The sequence below is a fragment of the Calonectris borealis genome, chromosome 28 (genome assembly GCF_964195595.1).
Source record: "Calonectris borealis chromosome 28, bCalBor7.hap1.2, whole genome shotgun sequence".
NCBI classification, from domain to species: domain Eukaryota; kingdom Metazoa; phylum Chordata; class Aves; order Procellariiformes; family Procellariidae; genus Calonectris; species Calonectris borealis.
Genome location: NC_134339.1, coordinates 2135020 through 2153664, shown reverse-complemented (window position 1 = coordinate 2153664; position 18645 = coordinate 2135020). Strand labels below are relative to the sequence as shown.

The following is an 18645-nucleotide window of genomic DNA, read 5'->3' as shown; positions in this document are numbered from 1 at the left end:
GGGAGAGCTGGGAGGGTGGGGGTCCCGTACTGGGAGACACCCACCGCCCAACGTGGCAGTGCCCCCCACCCTGGCACCCCTGTGGCGCCTGTGCCCCAACCCTGGGGGCCCCCAGGGGTGCCCCTGCCTTGGATGGGGGGGTCCTGGACCTGGGGGGGTCATGGTTTGGGGGGGTGTCAGCAGGTCTCCCCCTCGCTCGGAGGGCGGCGGGTCCCAGCCCCACGGGGGCTCAGCCCACCCATCCCCGGACTACATGTCCCAGCATGCCGCGGGGCGGTGCCCAAAGCCACGCCCCCAGCTTGTTCCGGGCGGCCGGACTACGCTTCCCGTCGTGCCCCGCGGCCGGGAGGGGCGGGGCGGGGCGGGGCGGGGCGGGGGGCGCCGCTCCCCCTTTGTTGGTGTCGGCGGGGCCGAGCGGCGGCGGGGCCGGCCCGGTATGGGCGACCAGGTGGGGCCGGCCCGGGGGGATGGAGGGGTGGGGGGGGAGATGGAGGGATGGGGTGAGGAGGGAGGGGGGATGGAGGGATGGAGAGGGAAAGATGGAGGGAGGAGGAAGGGAGGGAGGAAGAGGAGATGAAGGGGGGAGGGAGGGAGGAAGAGGGGAGGGAGGGAGGGATGGAGGAAGGAGGAACAGAGGGATGGGGAAGGAGGAAGAGGGGTTAGAGGGGATGAAGGTCTGGAGGAAGGAGGGGTGCAGGGCTTAAGGATGGCAAAGGAGGGATGGAAGGGTGCGGGAGGGACAGAGGGGTGCAGGAGGGAGGGGTGCGGGGGGGATGGAGGGGTGCGGGAGGGATGGAGGGGTGCGGGAGGGAGGGAGGGGTGCGAGATGGAGGGGTGCGGGGGGGATGAGGGGTGCGGGGGGGATGAGGGGTGCGGGAGGGAGGGATGGGTGCGCGATGGAGGGGTGCGGGAGGGAGGGAGGGGTGCGAGATGGAGGGGTGCGGGGGGGATGGAGGGGTGCGGGGGGGATGGAGGGGTGCGAGATGGAGGGGTGCGGGGGGGACGGAGGGGTGTGGGAGGGAGGGGTGCGGGAGGGACGGAGGGGTGCGGGAGGGAGGGGTGCAGGAGGGAGGGAGGGGTGCGGGATGAAGGTACGCAGGAGGGAGGGGTGCAGGAGGGAGGGGTGCAGGAAGGTTGGAGGGGTGCGGGAAGGGTGCAGGGATGTCCCCCCTCGCTGTCCTCATACACACACACACACTTGCCAAGTCATCCTGCTCCCGCCGTGCCGGCGGAGCCCCAGGCGCTGGCTCCATGCGGCGCCTGGCACGCCTGGGCCCGGCAGGGCCGGGGAGCCAAGGGCCGGCCGGGAGGGCGGAGGGGAGGTGGGGGCCGGGGGGCGCTGACCACGGGCGGGGGGGCCGGGCAGGAGGCTCTGCGGAAGATCATCACCACCCTGGCCGTGAAGAATGAGGAGATCCAGAACTTCATCTACTCCCTCAAGCAGATGATGCAGAATGTGGAGGTACCAGGGACCCTGCCCTCCCCCCTGGGCACCCTGATCCCCGCCCCGCACACCGGGGTCCCGCACCTGGCTGGGGTGGCACCCGCTGACACCCCGGGCGTTGTGACCAGGCCAACTCGTCGCGGGCGCAGGAGGACCTGGAGGGTGAGTTCCAGTCGCTGTACGCGCTGCTGGACGAGCTGAAGGATGAGATGCTGATGAAGATCAAGCAGGACCGCGCCAGCCGCACCTACGAGCTGCAGGTCAGCACCCGTCCTGCCTACCCCCCCACCCACCAGCACCCTCGCCCACCGCTGCCCCTCTCCCTTCCCCACGCCAGGCCCAGCTGGCGGCGTGCGCCAAGGCCCTGGAGAGCTCGGAGGAGCTGCTGGAGGCGGCCAACCAGGCCCTGGGGACGGCCAACCACCACGACTTCCCCCAGGTGCGTCCCCACCGGCACGGGGGGATGTCCCCATCCAGCTGCCCCCCACGCTGGGGGTGTCCTGACCCCCCCCTTGCCGGCCGATTGATGCCACCCTAGGGCTGCGCTCACCCCGGGCAGGCACCCTTCTTTCTTTCTGCGCTGGGCACTGGGGCAACGCTGGGCTGGCTGTGCCCACTGCGGGGCTGGGTGGGAGCACGGAGACCTCCCCGGCGTGATCCCCAACCTGCCTGGAGCTGCCCGGTGTCACCTTTCTCCCGAGACCAAGGGACACCATGGGCAGGGACACAGGGGGCACCGGCGTGCGTATGGGATGGTGTGCCATGCTGCTGTGGGGTACCACAGCGGGGATGCTGTGCCACAGGGGTACTGCTGTGGGGACGCTGTGCCGTGGGGTACCACAGCGGGGATGCGGGGATGCTGTGCCATGGGGTACTGCAGCGGGGATGCGGGGATGCTGTGCCATGGGGTACTGCAGCGGGGATGCGGGGATGCTGTGCTGTGGGGTACCGCAGCGGGGACGCAGGGATGCTCTGCCATGCTGGCACCAGAGCAGGGGGTCCAGGCATGCTGCACCGCGATGGCTCCTGGCACTGCTGTCTCAACTGCTTTTTTTTTTCCTCCTCTTTTCCTCTGTGCTCGCAAGGCTGCCAAACAGATCAAGGATAGGTACGGCACCCCTGTGCCCCCCAGTCCCACTAACCCCCACCCTCTTCCCAGCCAGAGCCCCGTGGCGGGTGGCCCCGTGGGTGCTGGGGTGGCTCTGCCCACCCTCCCCACCTCCCCACGGCCACGCAGGGCAGGGAGTGAGCAGTCAGGGCTGGGTGGGTGTCTGGCTCCTGGCCCCGCTGACCCTTGTCCCTGTGTCCCCCGTGCAGCGTGACGATGGCACCCGCCTTCCGCCTCTCGCTCAAAGCCAAGGTGAGCGACAACATGAGCCACCTGATGGTGGATTTTGCCCAGGAACGCCGCCTGCTCCAGGCCCTCGCCTTCCTGCCAGGTATCGCCCCTGGGCAGCAGGTGATGGGGACAAGGGGGGACAGGGCACGGCGGGTGGGTTTCTCCCTGTGCAAGGGAAGGGCTGTGCCAGGGATACAGAGGGCTGTGCCAGCCTGGCAAGGGGACAGCGCAAGGATGGGGGTCCAGGGTTTAAGGGAGGGTCTGCTGGGTGCCAGGGGATGGGGTGAGGATCTGGGGGCATGCCAGGCCTGGGGCATCCTGTGGTACCCCACCCAGAGGGGCTAGAAGGTGCCAGGGATGAGGGGATTTGGATGCTGTGCCTAAGGGTGCAGCGGGTGCCATGCTCGGGGTCTCTGGGTTGCCACACATGGGGTCCCTAGAGTGCTGTGCCCATGGGTCCTATGGATGCCATGCCCGGGGTCTCTGAGGTGCCGAGCCCATGGGACCTATGAGTGCCCCAGGGGTGCCCAGAGGTGCTGGGGACACCCTGGCTGGTAGCAGGGCTGCAGCAGTGGGGGGACACTGGCATGGCTGCTCCCGCGGTTAGTGCCCAGCACCCCTGAGATCGACCTGGCGGAGTCACTGGTGGCCGATAACTGTGTGACACTGGCCTGGAGGATGCCCGACGAGGACAGCAAGATCGACCACTACGTGCTGGAGTACCGCAGGACCAACTTCGAGGGGCCGCCCCGTGCCAAGGAGGACCAGCCCTGGATGGTGGTCGAGGGCATCAAGGGCACCGAGTATACCCTCTCCGGTGAGGGCACGGGGGCAAAAATAGCCCCAGATGTGCCAGGCTGGGTGCGGGCACCACGGGTGGTGGGGGTCTGGGGCTGTCCCGGGGGCTGGGTGGCAGTGCCAGGCTTTGTAGGGGACATGGGGGTCACAGTGTCCCCCCCCTTGCCCCACTTTGTGACTCTACTGTGCCCACAGGGCTGAAGTTTGACATGAAGTACATGAATTTTCGGGTACGGGCATGTAACAAGGCTGTGGCGGGCGAGTTCTCTGAGCCGGTCACTTTGGAAACGAGAGGTGGGTACTGGGAGGGTTGCAGGGCACCCATCACTCCCTGAGCCACCCCACCCCAAGCGTGCCGGGGGTCCGTGACCCCTTGGTGCCAGACGAGGCGGGGGGGGGGGGATGCGCTGACGGTGGCTGTCCCCAGCGTTCATGTTTCGGCTGGACGCCAGCACGTGCCACCAGAACCTGCGGGTGGAGGAGCTCAGCGTGGAGTGGGACGCCACGGGCGGCAAGGTGCAGGACGTCAAGGTGCGTGAGAAGGACGGCAAGGGCAGGACAGCATCGCCCGCCAACTCACCTGCCAGGTAATGTCCCCCCCTTTGGCACCCCAGCATTGCCCCTTGCCCCGGGTAATGCCAACCCAGCCCTCCTTGCTGGCGTCCATCTGTCCTAGGGTGGTGCAGTCACCCAAGAGGATGCCCTCAGGGCGCGGGGGCAGAGATCGCTTCACCGCCGAGTCCTACACGGTTCTGGGTGAGAGCTGGGGGCACTCAGTGGGTGCTGGTGGGGACCCTACAGGCACCCAGGGGTGCGGGAGGGGATGGAGGCACGGAGAGGAGAGGGTGACCCTGAGGGTGCAGGGGGTGATGTAGGTGGGCATGGGGCACCCAGAGGGACCTGGTGGGGATGGGGACAGGACCGGGCACCCAGTGGGCGCACCAGGCAGAGCTGTGCCCTGTGCCCACAGGTGACACGCTGATCGATGGGGATGACCACTACTGGGAGGTGCGGTACGATCGGGACAGCAAAGCTTTCGGCGTAGGGGTGGCATATCGCAGCCTGGGCAAATTCGATCAGCTGGGCAAGACCTCGGCCTCCTGGTGCCTCCACCTCAACAACTGGCTGCAGGTCAGCTTCAGCGCCAAGCATGCCAACAAGGCCAAAGTGCTGGACGTGCCCGTGCCCGACTGTATTGGCGTCTACTGCAACTTCCACGAAGGTGCGTGTGGGATAGCGTGGAGATGGGGCAGTGTCAGGGGTGGGCACAGGGACTGCCATGGGCATCACCACCAGCGTGGGCATCAGCATGTCCACCATGGGCATTGCCACCACCATGGACACCAGCATGTCCAGCATGGGCACTGCTACCACTATAGGGCACCAACATGTCCACCGTGGGCATTGCCACCAGCATGGGCACCAACATGTCCACCAAGGGCACCACCACCACCATGGACACTGTGCTGGGGTCTGCAAGCTCTGTGCCTACCTGTGACCCCCCCTGTGCCCCCCTCCCCTTGCCTGCAGGGTTCCTGTCCTTCTACAATGCCAGGACCAAGCAGCTTCTCCACACCTTCAAGGCGAAGTTCACGCAGCCGGTGCTGCCTGCCTTCACGGTAAAGGGCAGGCAGGGCTGGGCAGCTCCTCCGGGGCTGCCGGTGGTGGGGTCCAGCCCCCCCCGCCCCCGCCCCCAGCCCAGCCATGCTCCTGTGCCAACAGGTCTGGTGCGGCAGTTTCCACGTCTCCTCGGGCTTGCAGGTGCCCAGCGCGGTGAAATGCCTCCAGAAACGCAACAGCACGGCCAGCAGCTCCAACGCCAGCCTGCCCTAGAGCCGTGCCCCCCCGCCCCGTGGGCACCCCCCCAGGCAAGAGCACTGAATGTACCCCTACCCCCTCCCCAAACCCCCGCCCCACCACCCATACGCTGCACTGGCAGGGCTGTGCCAGCACCCAGAGCTGGGGTGCACCAGCACCCACGGCCCTGCCAGCTGACCCACCCACCCCCCAAAGTCCGTGCCACCCCCCCACCCCATCGCTGGCACCGGGCTGGGCATGTCACCCCTCACCATCGGGAGCTGCTTCTGGCCTGAAGAATAAATTGGGATGTAGGTGTGAGGCGGCCGTGGCTGGGGCACGGGGCGCAGGGTGGCACCAGCCCAAGGTGGGGAAGGGTTTTTTTTTTGGCGGGGGGGAAGGTCCCAGTGCCACCCCCGCGGCGCGAGGAGCTGGGATGGGGCTGAGCGGGGCAGTGTCTTTATTCGGGATGGCATCCTGGGGCGATGCCCCCCAAATATATCGGTTGGGGGTCCGTTGCTGTCCCCCCTCCCCAGTGCCACCCCAGCCCTAGGGGGGTTCCCAGGCCAGGGGGGACTCGGGGCGGGGGGGGTGGGCACCGCTGCTCCAGCTGGTTGCTGGCACAAAGAGGGGGGCAGCCAGGGCCCCTCTGCTGATGCTGGCACCCATCAGTCCTCAACAAGAGCTCGGCGCAGCTGGAGCTTCTTGGTGAGCTCCTCCGCCATGTCTGTGCCACGGTGGGGGGGGGTGACCGCAGAGGCCCCAGGTGTCCAGGCCCTCTCCCTTCCGTCCCCCCCAGCCACTGACCCCAGAGGAACCACTCTGCTCCACCACTTGTCCCCTTTGTCCTCCCCGAGCCAGTAACAGCACACAGGCATCCGGATCCTGGCACCCCCCCTTCTCCCGTGCCACCAGTTGGACTCAGGCATCTGGACCCCCCCTCACCGTGGTCACGGGGCGGCAGCAGGGCTCGGCAGGGGGCAGGACGGGGCGCCGAGCTCTGGGGGTCTCGCTCACCTATGGAGAAGGGCAGGGGTCAGGATGGCAGTGCCCCCTCCCTGCCTCAGTTTCCCCAAACCCAGCTGGCCTCACCCTCTTTGTTCATGTAGGTCTGCTCCTCCGGGGTGGCCCCAAATGGGGATGGGTCCTCTGCCCCGCCCCGGGGGCTGCAGCACAGGGCTATGGGGGCTTGGGGACAGCTTCAGCGCACTGAGCCCACAGGGCTGGGGTGTGGGGGCAGCCTGGAGGGGCATGGGGGTCTCCTCCCCATTCTCACCATCCGTCTCCACGAACTCTGGAGCAGAGTGGGGTTTGGGGGGTGGGGAGTGCGTCACGGACCCTCTCCCTGCCCCTGACACCCGCAAACCCCCCAGACCTCTAGTGCCAGCCTGCGACACCCCAGCAGCTCTGCTCCCCCCAATACCATCCTGCAGCACCCAACACATGCAACTCTCCAGCAATCCCCCCAAGCACCCCAAAGACCCCCCCCAGATGCCCTCCACCACCACAGCCACCCATAACTGCTCCCAACGCTGTCCTGCGAGACCCTCCCAGACCACATAGCCCCCTGTAGTCCCCCCACAGCCCCCCATGCCCACCCAGCAGCAAGCTGTGCTCCCGGTGCAGGGGCTGCAGGCTGCCCTTGCTGCCCCTGACACCCCCAACCCCCCCCCAGACCATCAGTGCCAGCCTGCGACACCCCAGCAGCTCTGCTCTCCCCAATACCATCCCGCAGCACCCAACGCTCATGCAACTCTCCAGCAATCCCCCCAAGCACCCCAAAGACCCCCCCCAGATGCCCTCCACCACCCCAGCCACCCATAACTGCTCCCAACACTGTCCTGCAAGACCCCTCCAGACCATGTAGCCCCCCGTAGCCCCCCCACAGCCCCCCATGCCCACCCAGCCGCAGGCTGTGCTCCCGGTGCAGGGGCTGCAGGCTGCCCTTGCTGCTCTCCACGAAGTACTGCACCACCTGGGGCAGTGAGGAGCAGCGATGCTGGGGGGGGACACGGTGTCACTTGGGGACCCCCACTGGTCCTCCCCATAATCCCCCATTCCCTGCCCACAGCTCCTGGGCCTTGGGCGGGGGGTGTCCCAGTCCCTTGGGTCCCAGCCCTTTGGGATGTCCCAGTCTCTTTGTGTCCCAGCACTTTGGGGGTCTCTCTCCTTTTGGGGTCCCAGTCCCTTGGGTCCCACCCTCTTGGGTCCCAACCCCTTAGCTTTCCCAGCCTTGGGTGTCCCAGTTCCCAGGGATCCTAGCCTTGGCAGGTCCAGATCCTTGGGGGTCCCAGCCCTTAGGGGTCCCAGCCCTTTGGGGGTCCCAGTCCCCCCAGGGTTCCTGTCCCTTGGGGGTCTCAGCCCTTGGGGGTTCCAGTCCCTTGAGTCCCAGCCCTTTGGGGGTCCCAGAACCTTGGGGGGCCCAGGCCCTGGGGTGCCCAGCCTTGGGGTTGTCAGACCCCATGGGTGCCAGTCCCTTGGGTCCCAGTCCTTGTGGGCCCCAGGCCCCAAGTGTCCTAGCTGTTGGGGGTCCCAATCCCTTGAACCCCATCCCTGGGGTCCCAGCCCTTGTAGGGCCTGTCCCAGGGGCTCACGTGGCTGTCCTTGTCCCCAGGGCCAGCCCAGCTCTGTCCCATGTCACTCACTTGTGGGTCCACGTCGATGACATAGCCCTGGTCCATGTGATTCACATTGTAGTGCTCCAGCAGCACCGTGCTGACCCGGGGGCTGCGTCAGCGGGGGCTGCCACCCCTTGCACGGGGACCCGCGCCCCGGGGACATCCCTCACATGGGGACCCACAGCCTGGGGACATCCCTCACACAGGGACCTGTACCCTGGGGACACCCCTCGCACAGAGACCTGCATCGTGGGGACCCCCCTCACATGGGGACCCACACTCTGGGGACACCCCTCACATGGGAACCTGCACCCCAGGGCCAGCCCTTGCATGGCCACCCACACCCCATAGGGACCCTTGCCCTGGGGCCACCCCTTGCATTGGGACCCACACCTCAGGGCACCGCCTCGCACAGGGACCTGCATCCTGGGGCCACTCCTCACATGGGGACCCACACCCTGGGGACACCCCTCACATGGGGACCTACACCCTGGGGACACCCCTCACATGGGGACCTGCGCCCCACGGCCACCCCTTGCATGGGCACCCACACCCCACGGGGACCCTTGCCCTGGGGAGGACACCCTCCACGGGGACCTGTGCACTGGGACCACCTCTTGCACATGGACCCACGACCTGGGGACACCCTTCGCAAGGGGACATGCACCCTGATGCCGCCCCTTGCGTGGGGACCCGCACCTTGGTGGCACTCCTTGCATGAGGACCCATGGCCAGGAGGACACCCCTTACACCAGGACACACGATGCCACCCATCCCTTGTCCCCCCACCGGTGCCCCCTGCTCACCCGTTCATCTCCCGGCGTGTGGTGACAGAGACGCCCCGGCCGTGCCCCCTGGGGCGCAGCACCATGTTTCCCCTGCCCGCACTCGGGTCCAGCAGCCGCTCAGCCTCCAGATGCGTCACCTCGAAGAAGCAGCTGGGCACCCTGGGGACAGCCCCGTCCTGTCACCCCCAGCCACATCTGGCCACCCCCAGCCATGCCACCCAAGCCATGCTGGTCCCCAGTGAGGATGGAGGACCCCAACTCACCCGACTCACAGGGGCAGTGGTGGCTCAAGGGGGCTGGGGGTGGCAGGGGACCCGGGGGTGGCAGGGCACCCAGAGGTGGCAGGGCACCCAGGGGTGGCCCTGCAGTCCTGCTCCTCACGCAGGACCTCCAAGAGCTGGAAGACGTGGCCAGGCAGCAGCACCAGGTTGGTGGGCACCTTTATCTGCGGGGGGGTGGGGAGGACACACGGGGCGATGGGCACAGCGGGGTCACTGCCACCAGGACCCTGGGTCACCACCACCGGGACCAGCGCCCCGTGCCCACCTCCGCCATGGTCAGGATGAATCCTGCCACATCTCCTGCACCTCCTGGCTCTCCGCCTGCCAGGGACAGGGGGTGGGGGACATGAGGGTGGCCTGTCCCCTGCACCCTCTGTGTCCCCATACCCTGTCCCTTGTGCCCCCTCTAGACTCTGCATCCCCCTCAGCCTGCCCCCTGCATCCCATAACCCTGTCCCTCTGCTTCTGCATCCCCAGTACCCCCAAATCCTGCTCCCTGTGCCTCATGTCCCCCCTGTGCCTCCATGTACCCCAGCCCCCAAATCCTGCCCCCTCTGTCCCCTGTACCCCAAAATCCTGCCCCCTGTGCCCCCCAGTGCCATCATGAACCCCTAGTCCCCAAATCCTCTCCCCTCTGCCCTCCATGTCCCCCATCCCTAGCTGTTGTGCCCCCCCCATGCCCCTGTGCCCCTCTGAGCCCCCAAACTCTGTCCCCTCTGCCCCTCCGTGCCTGCGTGTCCCCTTCTGTGTCCCCCACCTGTGCCTCCCCAAGTCCCCAGTCCCCTCTGGCCCCCAACACCCCACCAAGGACACTGGGCCCCCCCCAACTCCCCCTTCTGCCCTGCCTGCTGCCCTCCGTGTCCCTCCGCTACCCTGTGCCCTCAAGACTGCCCGGTGCCCCCAGCCCCCCCGGTGCCCCCCCATGGGGTGCCCCTCACCTCCAATCCCCGCAGTCTGGGGACAAGGCCCCCGCCCTCGGCCCGCACGGCCACCAGCTCGCCCAGGTCCAGCATCTCCAGGGGCTGGGGGCACCCGAGCGTGGGGCCCCCCCGCCACCGAGGACACGAGTGTGCCAGGCCTCAGCCCCCTCCGGGCTACCCCCACCCCTCACCCTGCCCTGGGCTGGGCTCCCACCCTCACCTCCTAGTGTCACCCAAAGGTCCCAGCCCAGGGGTCCCACCTTGGACGTTCCAGTTCTAGGGGTCCCACCCTGGGAGTGCCCAAGCCCGGGGGGTCCCACCTCAGGGGTCCCAGCTGGGAGGGGGCACAGGGGTCCCATCCTGGGGGAGCCCACTCTGAGGGGGTCCTGGCCCAGGGGTGTCTCAGAGGTCCCAGCCTGGGGGAGTCCCCAGTCCCAGGGTCCCAGCCTGGGGGGCCCCAACCTGGGGGTCCCATCTTGGGGGAGCCCACCCTGAATGGGTCCTGACCCAGGGGTGTCTCTGGGGTTCCAGCCTAAAGGGGGGTCCCAATCTGGGGTCGCAGCCTGGAAGGGTCCCAGGGGTCCCACCCTGGGGGTCTCACTCCGGGGGGGTCCTGGCCCAGGAGTCCCACCCACAGGTCCCATCCCAGGGGTCCCACCTCGGGTGTCCCAGCCCCTTTATAGCCTGATGGCATCGGGGTACACTGTGCACCGGTGTCTATGAGAGCCTTATACTCCTGCGGCTCTGATGTGCCAGGCCATCGAATCCACACAGTCCAGTAAACCCAGTTGTCCCTTTCCTCCACCTGGCTGGAGGCAGGGCCCCTCTAGTCCTGGTCATAGTATCTGTTTCTCACTTCTTGCAAACGCGAGTTAAGAATTCCTTCGTTACAATCCAAGTAAGACCAGCCCTTCTACTCTGTCTGGGGAACTGTTCACTGGAAACTGGACCATCGTGAGACAGGTTTTTCCTGAAAACTGGAGCAGCATTTTTCCTGGGAGAACCCCCTTCTGTGGTTGTTTTTCCTTGCAACTCACGTACAAATGCCTCTAGGGTCAAGGTAGGTTTTCCATCCCACTGCCTCATGTCCTCTCCGTGGTCACGCAGGTGGCACCACAGGGTGCCTCGTCGTGTGTACTTTCTATATCTTCTGTCTTGAGCAGAAGAACGCTGACTCCTAATGGCTGAGATACTGGTCCATACAGGTGGAGAATAGGACATACCCTCTTTGAGTTGCTGGACCTCCCGGGACAGTTTCTCCACAGCTGAGACAAGGGAGGAGACAGTTTCTTCGTATTCCCGGAGATTGCTAACCACGTCATCTACCCTTGGTGCTTCTTCCTCTTTCCAGCACAGTACTAGCAACGAACTGGCATATGACGCTGGTGCGCTCCGTACTAATTTCCGCCACATGGATTGCGTGCACTGGACTTCATCTGGATCTTTGGGTGTTTGGTCATCATCCAGGTCACTATAAACCACCTCCAGCACGCCTAGTTCTCTCAGGTACTGGACACTTCTCTCCATACTGGTCAATTTGCCTAGGCAATATATAACATCTTCCTTGGGATACCTTTCCTTCACGCCTGACATCAGTTGCCTCCAGAGGCTGAGGACCTGTGTCCCTTTTCCAATTGCTTTGTCAATGCCTCCTTCCTTAGCAAGGGATCCCAGCTGTTTGGCTTCTTTCCCCTCTAATTCCAGGCTACTGGCCCCGTTATCCCAGCATCGGAGCAGCCAGGTAACAATATGCTCGCCTGGGCGACAGTTGAAATCTTTCCACATATCTCGCAGCTCACTCAGGGATAGGGAGAGGGTGGTTTCCATCTCGTTTATGAGTTCTTCCTCTTCCTCCTCCTCTCCTCGTGATGGCTCTGCTCTTCCATCATCCCTTTCTAAATGACCTGACCTCCGCTTCCAAGATTTCCTCTTCTGTACAGGGGCAACGGATACCAGCAAGGGTTGGTCCTCTGGTTCAGCTGTAGTGCCTGTTGCTGGGGTTTGGGTAGCTGCAGTGCTTGTCATGGGGGTTGGAGTAACTACAGTGACTGTGCCGGAGTTTGAGTGGCTGCAGTGCCTGTTGCAGGGGTTGGAGAAGCTATGGTGACTGTTGCTGGGGCTTGAGTAGCCACAGGGGTTGTTGTGGGGGTTGGAGTAGCCGCAGTGCCTGTTGTGGGGTTTTGAGTAGCCACCGTGTCTGTTGCCGGGGTTGATCTCTGGACAGTATTCCTGAATAGTTGTTTAACCCTAAACAAGGCCTGAACCACATTCAGGAGACATAGCAATATGAACATGCTTGTTTCAACATCCCAAGGATATTCAAAATTCTCAGGGACATCTTTGTGAAGAGGATAGAAGAAAAAGGAGTTTCTGACGGTATGGAAGGGAAGAAGAACAAGTGGGAGAAAGTGTCCCATTCTGTCTCCCCCTTATATTCATTCTTTCAGGAGAAAAAAGTGCAATTACTAATAGTTTCTAAGAGGTGGTTCCCGAGGCACAGAAAAGACGGCAGTGCTGAGTACAGATACCAGATTAGACTTACAACCAATGATTTTATCACCTCATAAAACAGCAGCAAAATTATAATCTTGGCCCAGTTCCGAATAATGATAAACAGCACAAACGGGAACATATACTGCAAGCAAGGTATTACATGACGCAACATTGAGAGCCAGCCCCACAACTTTGACAGCCAATACATCAACATTGTGGCCAATCAATATAATGAATGCTTATAACAATTTTGCCTTAACTTTGGTTAGATCTATCGTTATCTCAACCCTTCGAGCCCCACGTTGGGCGTCAAAAAGGACTGTCGTGGCAGGCAGGCAGCCAAATACCACGCAGCCGCTCGCTCACTCCCCCTGCCCCCTCAGTGGGACGGGGAGAGAATTGGAAGGGTAAGAGTGAGAAAAACGCATGGGTTGAGATAAAGACAGTTTAATAGAACAGAAAAGGGAAAATAAAAATAATAATGATAGAATATACAAAATGAGTGATGCACAATGCAATTGCTCACCACCCGCGCTGACCAATAACCAAGTAGCAATCGGAACTTCCTGGATCACGCCTACCGTTCATATACTGAGCATGACGTCACATGGTATGGAATACCCCATTAGCCAGCTGGGCTGACTGTCCTGATTATGTTCCCTCCCACCTTGTGTACCTAGCTCAGTCAGTAGGCACGGGAGCTGTCCTTGGACTAGGAGGGTACTTAGCAAACAATTGAAAACATCAGTGTGTTATCAACATTCTCCTCATACTAAATCCAAAACACAGCACTAGGAAGAAATTTAACCCTATCACAGCTGAAACCAGGACACCGAGGAACAAAACCAGACCGCAAGGAAAAAAAACAGAGCCCCAGAGGCAAAACCAGAGCGCAAGGAACAAAACCAAAGCCCGAGGAACAAAACCAGGGCCCGACGAACAAAACCAGAGCCCGAGGAAAAAAACAGAGCCACAGCAGCAAAACCAGAGCCCGAGGAACAAAACCAGAGCCCAAGGAACAAAACCAGACCTGAGGAAAAAAAACAGAGCCCGAGGAACATAACCAAAGCACGAGGAAAAAAACCAGACTCCGAGGAAAAAAAAACAGCCCGAGGAACAAAACCAGAGCCCTAGGAACAAAACCAGAGTCTGAGGAACAAAACCAGAGCCCGAGGAAAAAAACCAGAGCCTTCGGAACAAAACCAGGATCTGAGGAACAAAACTAGAGCCAAGGAACAAAACCAGGGCCTGAGGAAGAAAACCAGGGCCAAGGAAAAATGCCAGAGCCTGAGGAACAAATGCAGAGCCCCCGGAACAAAACCAGAGCCTGAGAAAAAAAAACAGAGCCCGAGGTAAAAAATCAAGATCCCGAGGACGAATATCAGGGCCCGATGAAAAAAACCAGGGCCCGAGGAACAAAACCAGAGCCTGAGGAATAATACCAGGGCCTGAGGAATAATACCAGGGCCCAAGGAACAAAACCAGAGCCCAAGGAACAAAACCAAAGCGCAAGGAAAAAAAACAGAGCCTAAGGAACAAAACCAGAGCCCAAGGTACACAACCAGATCCCGAGGAACAAAACCAGGGCCCGAGGAACAAAACCAGAGCGTGAGGAAAAAAACAGAGCGCGAGGAACAAAACCAGGGCCCGAGGAACAAAACCAGAGCCCAAGGAACAAAACCAGAGCCCCAGCAGCAAAACCAGAGCCCGAGGAACAAAACCAGAGCTCGAGGAAGAATACTAGAGCCCAAGGAACAAAACCAGGGCCCAAGGAACAACACCAGAGCCTAAGGAACAAAACCAGAGCCCGAGGAACAAAACCAGGGCCCAAGGAACAAAACCAGAGCCCGTAGAACAAAACCAGAGCCCAAGGAAAAAAACCAGAGCCCGAGAAAAAAACCACAGCCCGAGCAGCAAAACCTGAGCTCGACGAACAAAACCAGAGTCCGAGTAACAAAACCAGAGCCCGAGGAACACAATCAGAGCTTGAGGAAAAAAGACAGAGCCTGAGGAAAAAAAACACAGCCTGAGGAGCAAAACCAGAGCCCGAGGAACAAAAGCAGACCCCAAGGAAAAAAAACAGAGCCCAACAAGGAAAACCAGAGCCCGAGGAACAAAACCAGACCCTCAGAAGCAAATCCAAACCACCAGGAAAAAAAACATAGCCCGAGGAACAAAATCAGAGCCCGAGAAAAAAACCACAGCACGACCAGCAAAACCAGAGCTCGACGAACAAAAACAGAGTCCGAGAAACAAAACCAGAGCCCAAGAAACACAACCAGAGCCCGAGGAAAAAAGACAGAGCCTGACGATCAAAACCACAGCCCAAGGAGCAAAACCAGAGCCCGAGGAACAAAACCAGGGCCCGAGGAACAAAACCAGACCCTCAGGAGCAAATCCAAACCACTAGGAAAAAAAACAGCCTAAGGAACGAAACTAGAGCCCGAGGAAAAAAAACAGAGCCCAAGGAACAAAACCAGAGCCCGAGAAAAAAACCACAGCCTGAGCAGCAAAACCAGAGCTCAACGAACAAAAACAGGGCCCAAGGAAAAAAACTAGAGCCCGACGAGGAAAACCAGGGCCCGAGGAATAAAGCCAGGGCCCGAGAAACAAAACCAGAGCCTGAGTAAAAAAACAGAGCTTGAGGAACAAAACCAGGGCCCGAGGAACAAAACCACAGCCCCAGTAGCAAAACCACAGCCCCAGTAGCAAAACCAGATCCCGAGGAACAAAACCAGAGCTTGAGGGATGAAACTAGAGCCCGAGGAACAAAACCAGTTCCGAGGAACAAAACCTGAGCCTGAGGAACAAAACCAGAGCCCGAGGAAAAAAAACAGTACCCTAGCAGCAAAACTAGAGCCCAAGGAACAAAACCAGAGCCCGAGGAAAAAAAAACAGAGCCCGAGGAAGAAATCCAGAGCCCAAAGAAGAATACCAGGGCCCGATGAACAAAACCAGGGCACGAGGTACAAAACCAGATCCTGAGGAACAAAACCAGAGGCCGGGGAACAAAATCAAAGCGCAAGGAAAAAAACCAGAGCCCCAGGAATAAAACGAGGGCCCGAGAAACAAAACCAGAGCCCCAGCAGCAAAACCAGAGCCCAAGGAACAAAACCAGAGCCCAAGGAACAAAACCAAAGCCCAAGGAGAAAAACCAGGGCCACAGGAGCAAAACCATAGCCTGAGGAACAAACGCAGGGCCCAACGAACAAAACCAGAGTCCGAGGACAAAACCAGAGCCCGAGAAAAAAAACAGAGCCTGAGTAACAAAACCAGAGCCTCAGCAGCAAAACCAGAGCCCGAGGAACAAAACAGGGCCCGAGGAACAAAACCAGAGCCTGAGGAACAAAACAAGAGCCCGAGGAAAAAAACCAGAACCCCAGCAGCAAAACTAGAGCCCAAGGAACAAAACCAGAGCTCCAGGAACAAAACCAAAGTGCGAGGAAAAAAAACAGAGCCCGAGGAAAAAAAACAGAGACTCAGGTGCAAAACTGAAGCACCAGGAAAAAAAACAGAACCCGAGGAATAAAACCAGAGACTGACGAGGAAAACCAGGGCCCAAGGAACAAAACCAGAGCCCGGCGAGGAAAACCAGAGCCCGAGGAACAAAACCAGGGCCCGAGGAACAAAACCAGAGCCTGAGGAAAAAAAACAGAGCCTGAGGAACAAAACCAGACCCTCAGGAGGACATCCAAACCATCAGGAAAAAAACCATAGCCTGAGGAACAAAACCAGAGCCCAAGGAACAAAACCAGAGCCCGAGGAAAAAGAACCAGAGCCCGAGGACCAATGACAGAGCCCAAGGAATAGAACTAGAGTCCCAGCAGCAAAACCACAGCCTGAGGAACAAAACCACAGCCCGAGGAGCAAAACCAGAGCCTGAGGAACAAAACCAGAGGCCGAGGTATAATACGAGAGCCCGAGAAATAAAACAGATCCCGAGGAACAAAACCAGAGACTCAGGAGCAAAACCAGAGCCCAAGGAACAAAACCAGGGCCCGAGGAACAAAACCAGAGCTTAAGGAACAAAACCAGAGCCCAAGGAACAAATCCAGGGCCCAAGGAACAAAACCAGAGCCCGAAGAAAAAAACCAGTGCCCAAGGAACAAAACCAGAGCCTGAGAAAAAAAACACAGCCCGAGCAGAAAAAACCTGAGCTCGACGAACAAAACCAGAGTCCGAGGAACACAATCAGAGCCTCAGGAAAACAGACCGAACGTGAGGAAAAATACCACACCCTGAGGAGCAAAACCAAAGCCCGAGGAACAAAACCAGAGCCCAAGGAAAAAAAACGGATCCCGACGAGGAAAACCAGGGCCCGAGGAACAAAACCAGGGCCCGCGAAACAAAACCAGAGCCCGAGGAACAAAACCAGAGCCCGAGAAAAAAAACACAGCCTGACCAGCAAAACCAGAAGTCGACGAACAAAAACAGAGCCCGAGAAACAAAACCGAGTCCAAGAAACACAACCAGAGCCAACAGGAAAAAAGAAAAAGCCTGAGGATCAAAACCACAGCCCGAGGAGTAAAACCAGAGCCCGAGGAACAAAACCAGAGCCCAAGGAACAAAACCAGAGCCCGAGAAAAAAACCACAGCAAGAGAAGCAAAACCAGAACTCGGCGAACAAAACCAGAGCCCAAGGAACAAAACCAGAGCCCGAGAAAAAAACCACAGCCCGACCAGCAAAACCTGAGCTCGATGAACAAAAACAGAGCCCGAGAAACAAAACCAGAGCCCAAGAAACACAACCAGACCCCGAGGAAAAAAGACAGAGCCCGAAGAAGAATACCAGGGCCCGATTAACAAAACCAGAGCCCGAGGAAATAAACCAGAGCCCGAGATACAAAAGCAGATCCTGAGGAACAAAACCAGAGGCCAAGGAACAAAACCAGAGCCCGACGAGGAAAACCAGGGCCCGAGGAAAAAAGCCAGGGCCCGAAGAACAAAACCAGAGCCTGAGTAAAAAAACAGAGCTCGAGGAACAAAACCAGGGCCCAAGGAACAAAACCAGAGCCCAAGGAACAAAACCACAGCCCCAGTAGCAAAACTAGAGCCTAAGGAACAAAACCAGGGCCCGAGGAAGAAAACCTGAGCCTGAGGAACAAAAGCAGAGGCCGAGGAAGAATACTAGAGCCCGAGGAACAAAACCAGAGCCTCAGCAGCAAAACCAGAGCCCGAGGAACAAAACAGGGCCCGAGGAACAAAACCAGAGCCTGAGGAACAAAACCAGAGCCCGAGGAAATAAACCAGAGCCCGAGATACAAAAGCAGATCCTGAGGAACAAAACCAGAGGCCGAGGAACAAAACCAGGGCCCGAGGAAAAAAATTAGAGCTCCAGGAAAAAAAACAGAGCCCGCGAAACTAACCAGAGCCCCAGGAGCAAAACCAGAGCCCGAGGAACAAAACAAGGGCCCCAGGAGCAAAACCAGAGCCTGAGGAACAAAAGCAGAGCCCAACGAACAAAACCAGAGTCCGAGGGAAAAAAACAGGGCCCGAGGTACAAAACCACATCCTGAGAAAAAAAAACAGGGCCCCAGGAGAAAAACCTGAGCCTGAGAAAAAAACCAGAGCCCGAGAAACAAAACCAGAGTCTAAGAAACACAACCAGAGCCCGAGGAAAAAAGACAGAGCCTGACGATCAAAACCACAGCCCAAGGAGCAAAACCAGAGCCCAAGGAACAAAACCAGGGCCCGAGGAACAAAACCAGACCCCCAGGAGCAAATCCAAACCACTAGGAAAAAAAACATAGCGTGAGGAACAAAACTAGAGCCCAAGGAACAAAACCAGAGCCCGAGGAAAAAAAACAGAGCCCGAAGAACGAAACCAGAGCCCAAGGAAAAAAACCAGAGCCCGACGAGGAAAACCAGGGCCCGAGGAGAAAAGCCAGGGCCCGAAGAACAAAACCAGAGCCTGAGTAAAAAAACAGAGCTCAAGGAACAAAACCAGGGCCCAAGGAACAAAACCAGAGCCCAAGGAACAAAACCAAAGTGCGAGGAAAAAAACCATAGCCCGAGGAAAAAAAACAGAGACTCAGGAGCAAAACCGAAGCACCAGGAAAAAAAACAGAACCTGAGGAACAAAACCAGAGACTGACGAGTAATACCAGGGCCCAAGGAACAAAACCAGAGCCCGACGGAGAAAACCACAGCCTGAGGAACAAAACCAG

The 18645-nt window shown here is 60.0% G+C and overlaps 2 protein-coding genes across 4 annotated transcripts; one reads left to right on the top strand and one right to left on the bottom strand.

Annotated features, from left to right (window-relative positions):
* The first annotated feature begins 369 nt into the window (after positions 1–369).
* On the top strand, positions 370–5742 carry FSD1 (fibronectin type III and SPRY domain containing 1). 3 transcript variants are annotated; one of them, XM_075175197.1, is made up of 13 exons: positions 370–448; positions 1367–1462; positions 1594–1704; positions 1782–1883; positions 2530–2552; positions 2762–2883; positions 3391–3600; positions 3777–3875; positions 4009–4168; positions 4258–4337; positions 4552–4803; positions 5112–5200; positions 5304–5742. In XM_075175197.1, the coding sequence occupies exons 1-13, from the start codon at positions 437–439 to the stop codon at positions 5412–5414; spliced, it is 1467 nt and encodes a 488-aa protein (XP_075031298.1). In that variant the 5' UTR covers positions 370–436; the 3' UTR covers positions 5415–5742. The 3 variants fall into 3 exon arrangements, with proteins under 3 accessions (XP_075031298.1, XP_075031297.1, XP_075031299.1); XM_075175196.1 differs by having other exon boundaries at positions 1573–1704; XM_075175198.1 differs by lacking the exon at positions 1782–1883 and having other exon boundaries at positions 1573–1704.
* A 304-nt stretch (positions 5743–6046) lies between these two features.
* Positions 6047–10679, bottom strand: LOC142093687 (signal-transducing adaptor protein 2-like). The gene is given in 12 exon segments (XM_075175081.1): positions 6047–6105; positions 6324–6395; positions 6471–6522; positions 6524–6672; positions 7281–7377; positions 8024–8093; positions 8803–8943; positions 9063–9229; positions 9331–9356; positions 9359–9422; positions 10004–10087; positions 10587–10679. Coding segments are annotated over 12 exon segments (1074 nt in total).
* Between the last annotated feature and the right edge of the window lie 7966 nt (positions 10680–18645).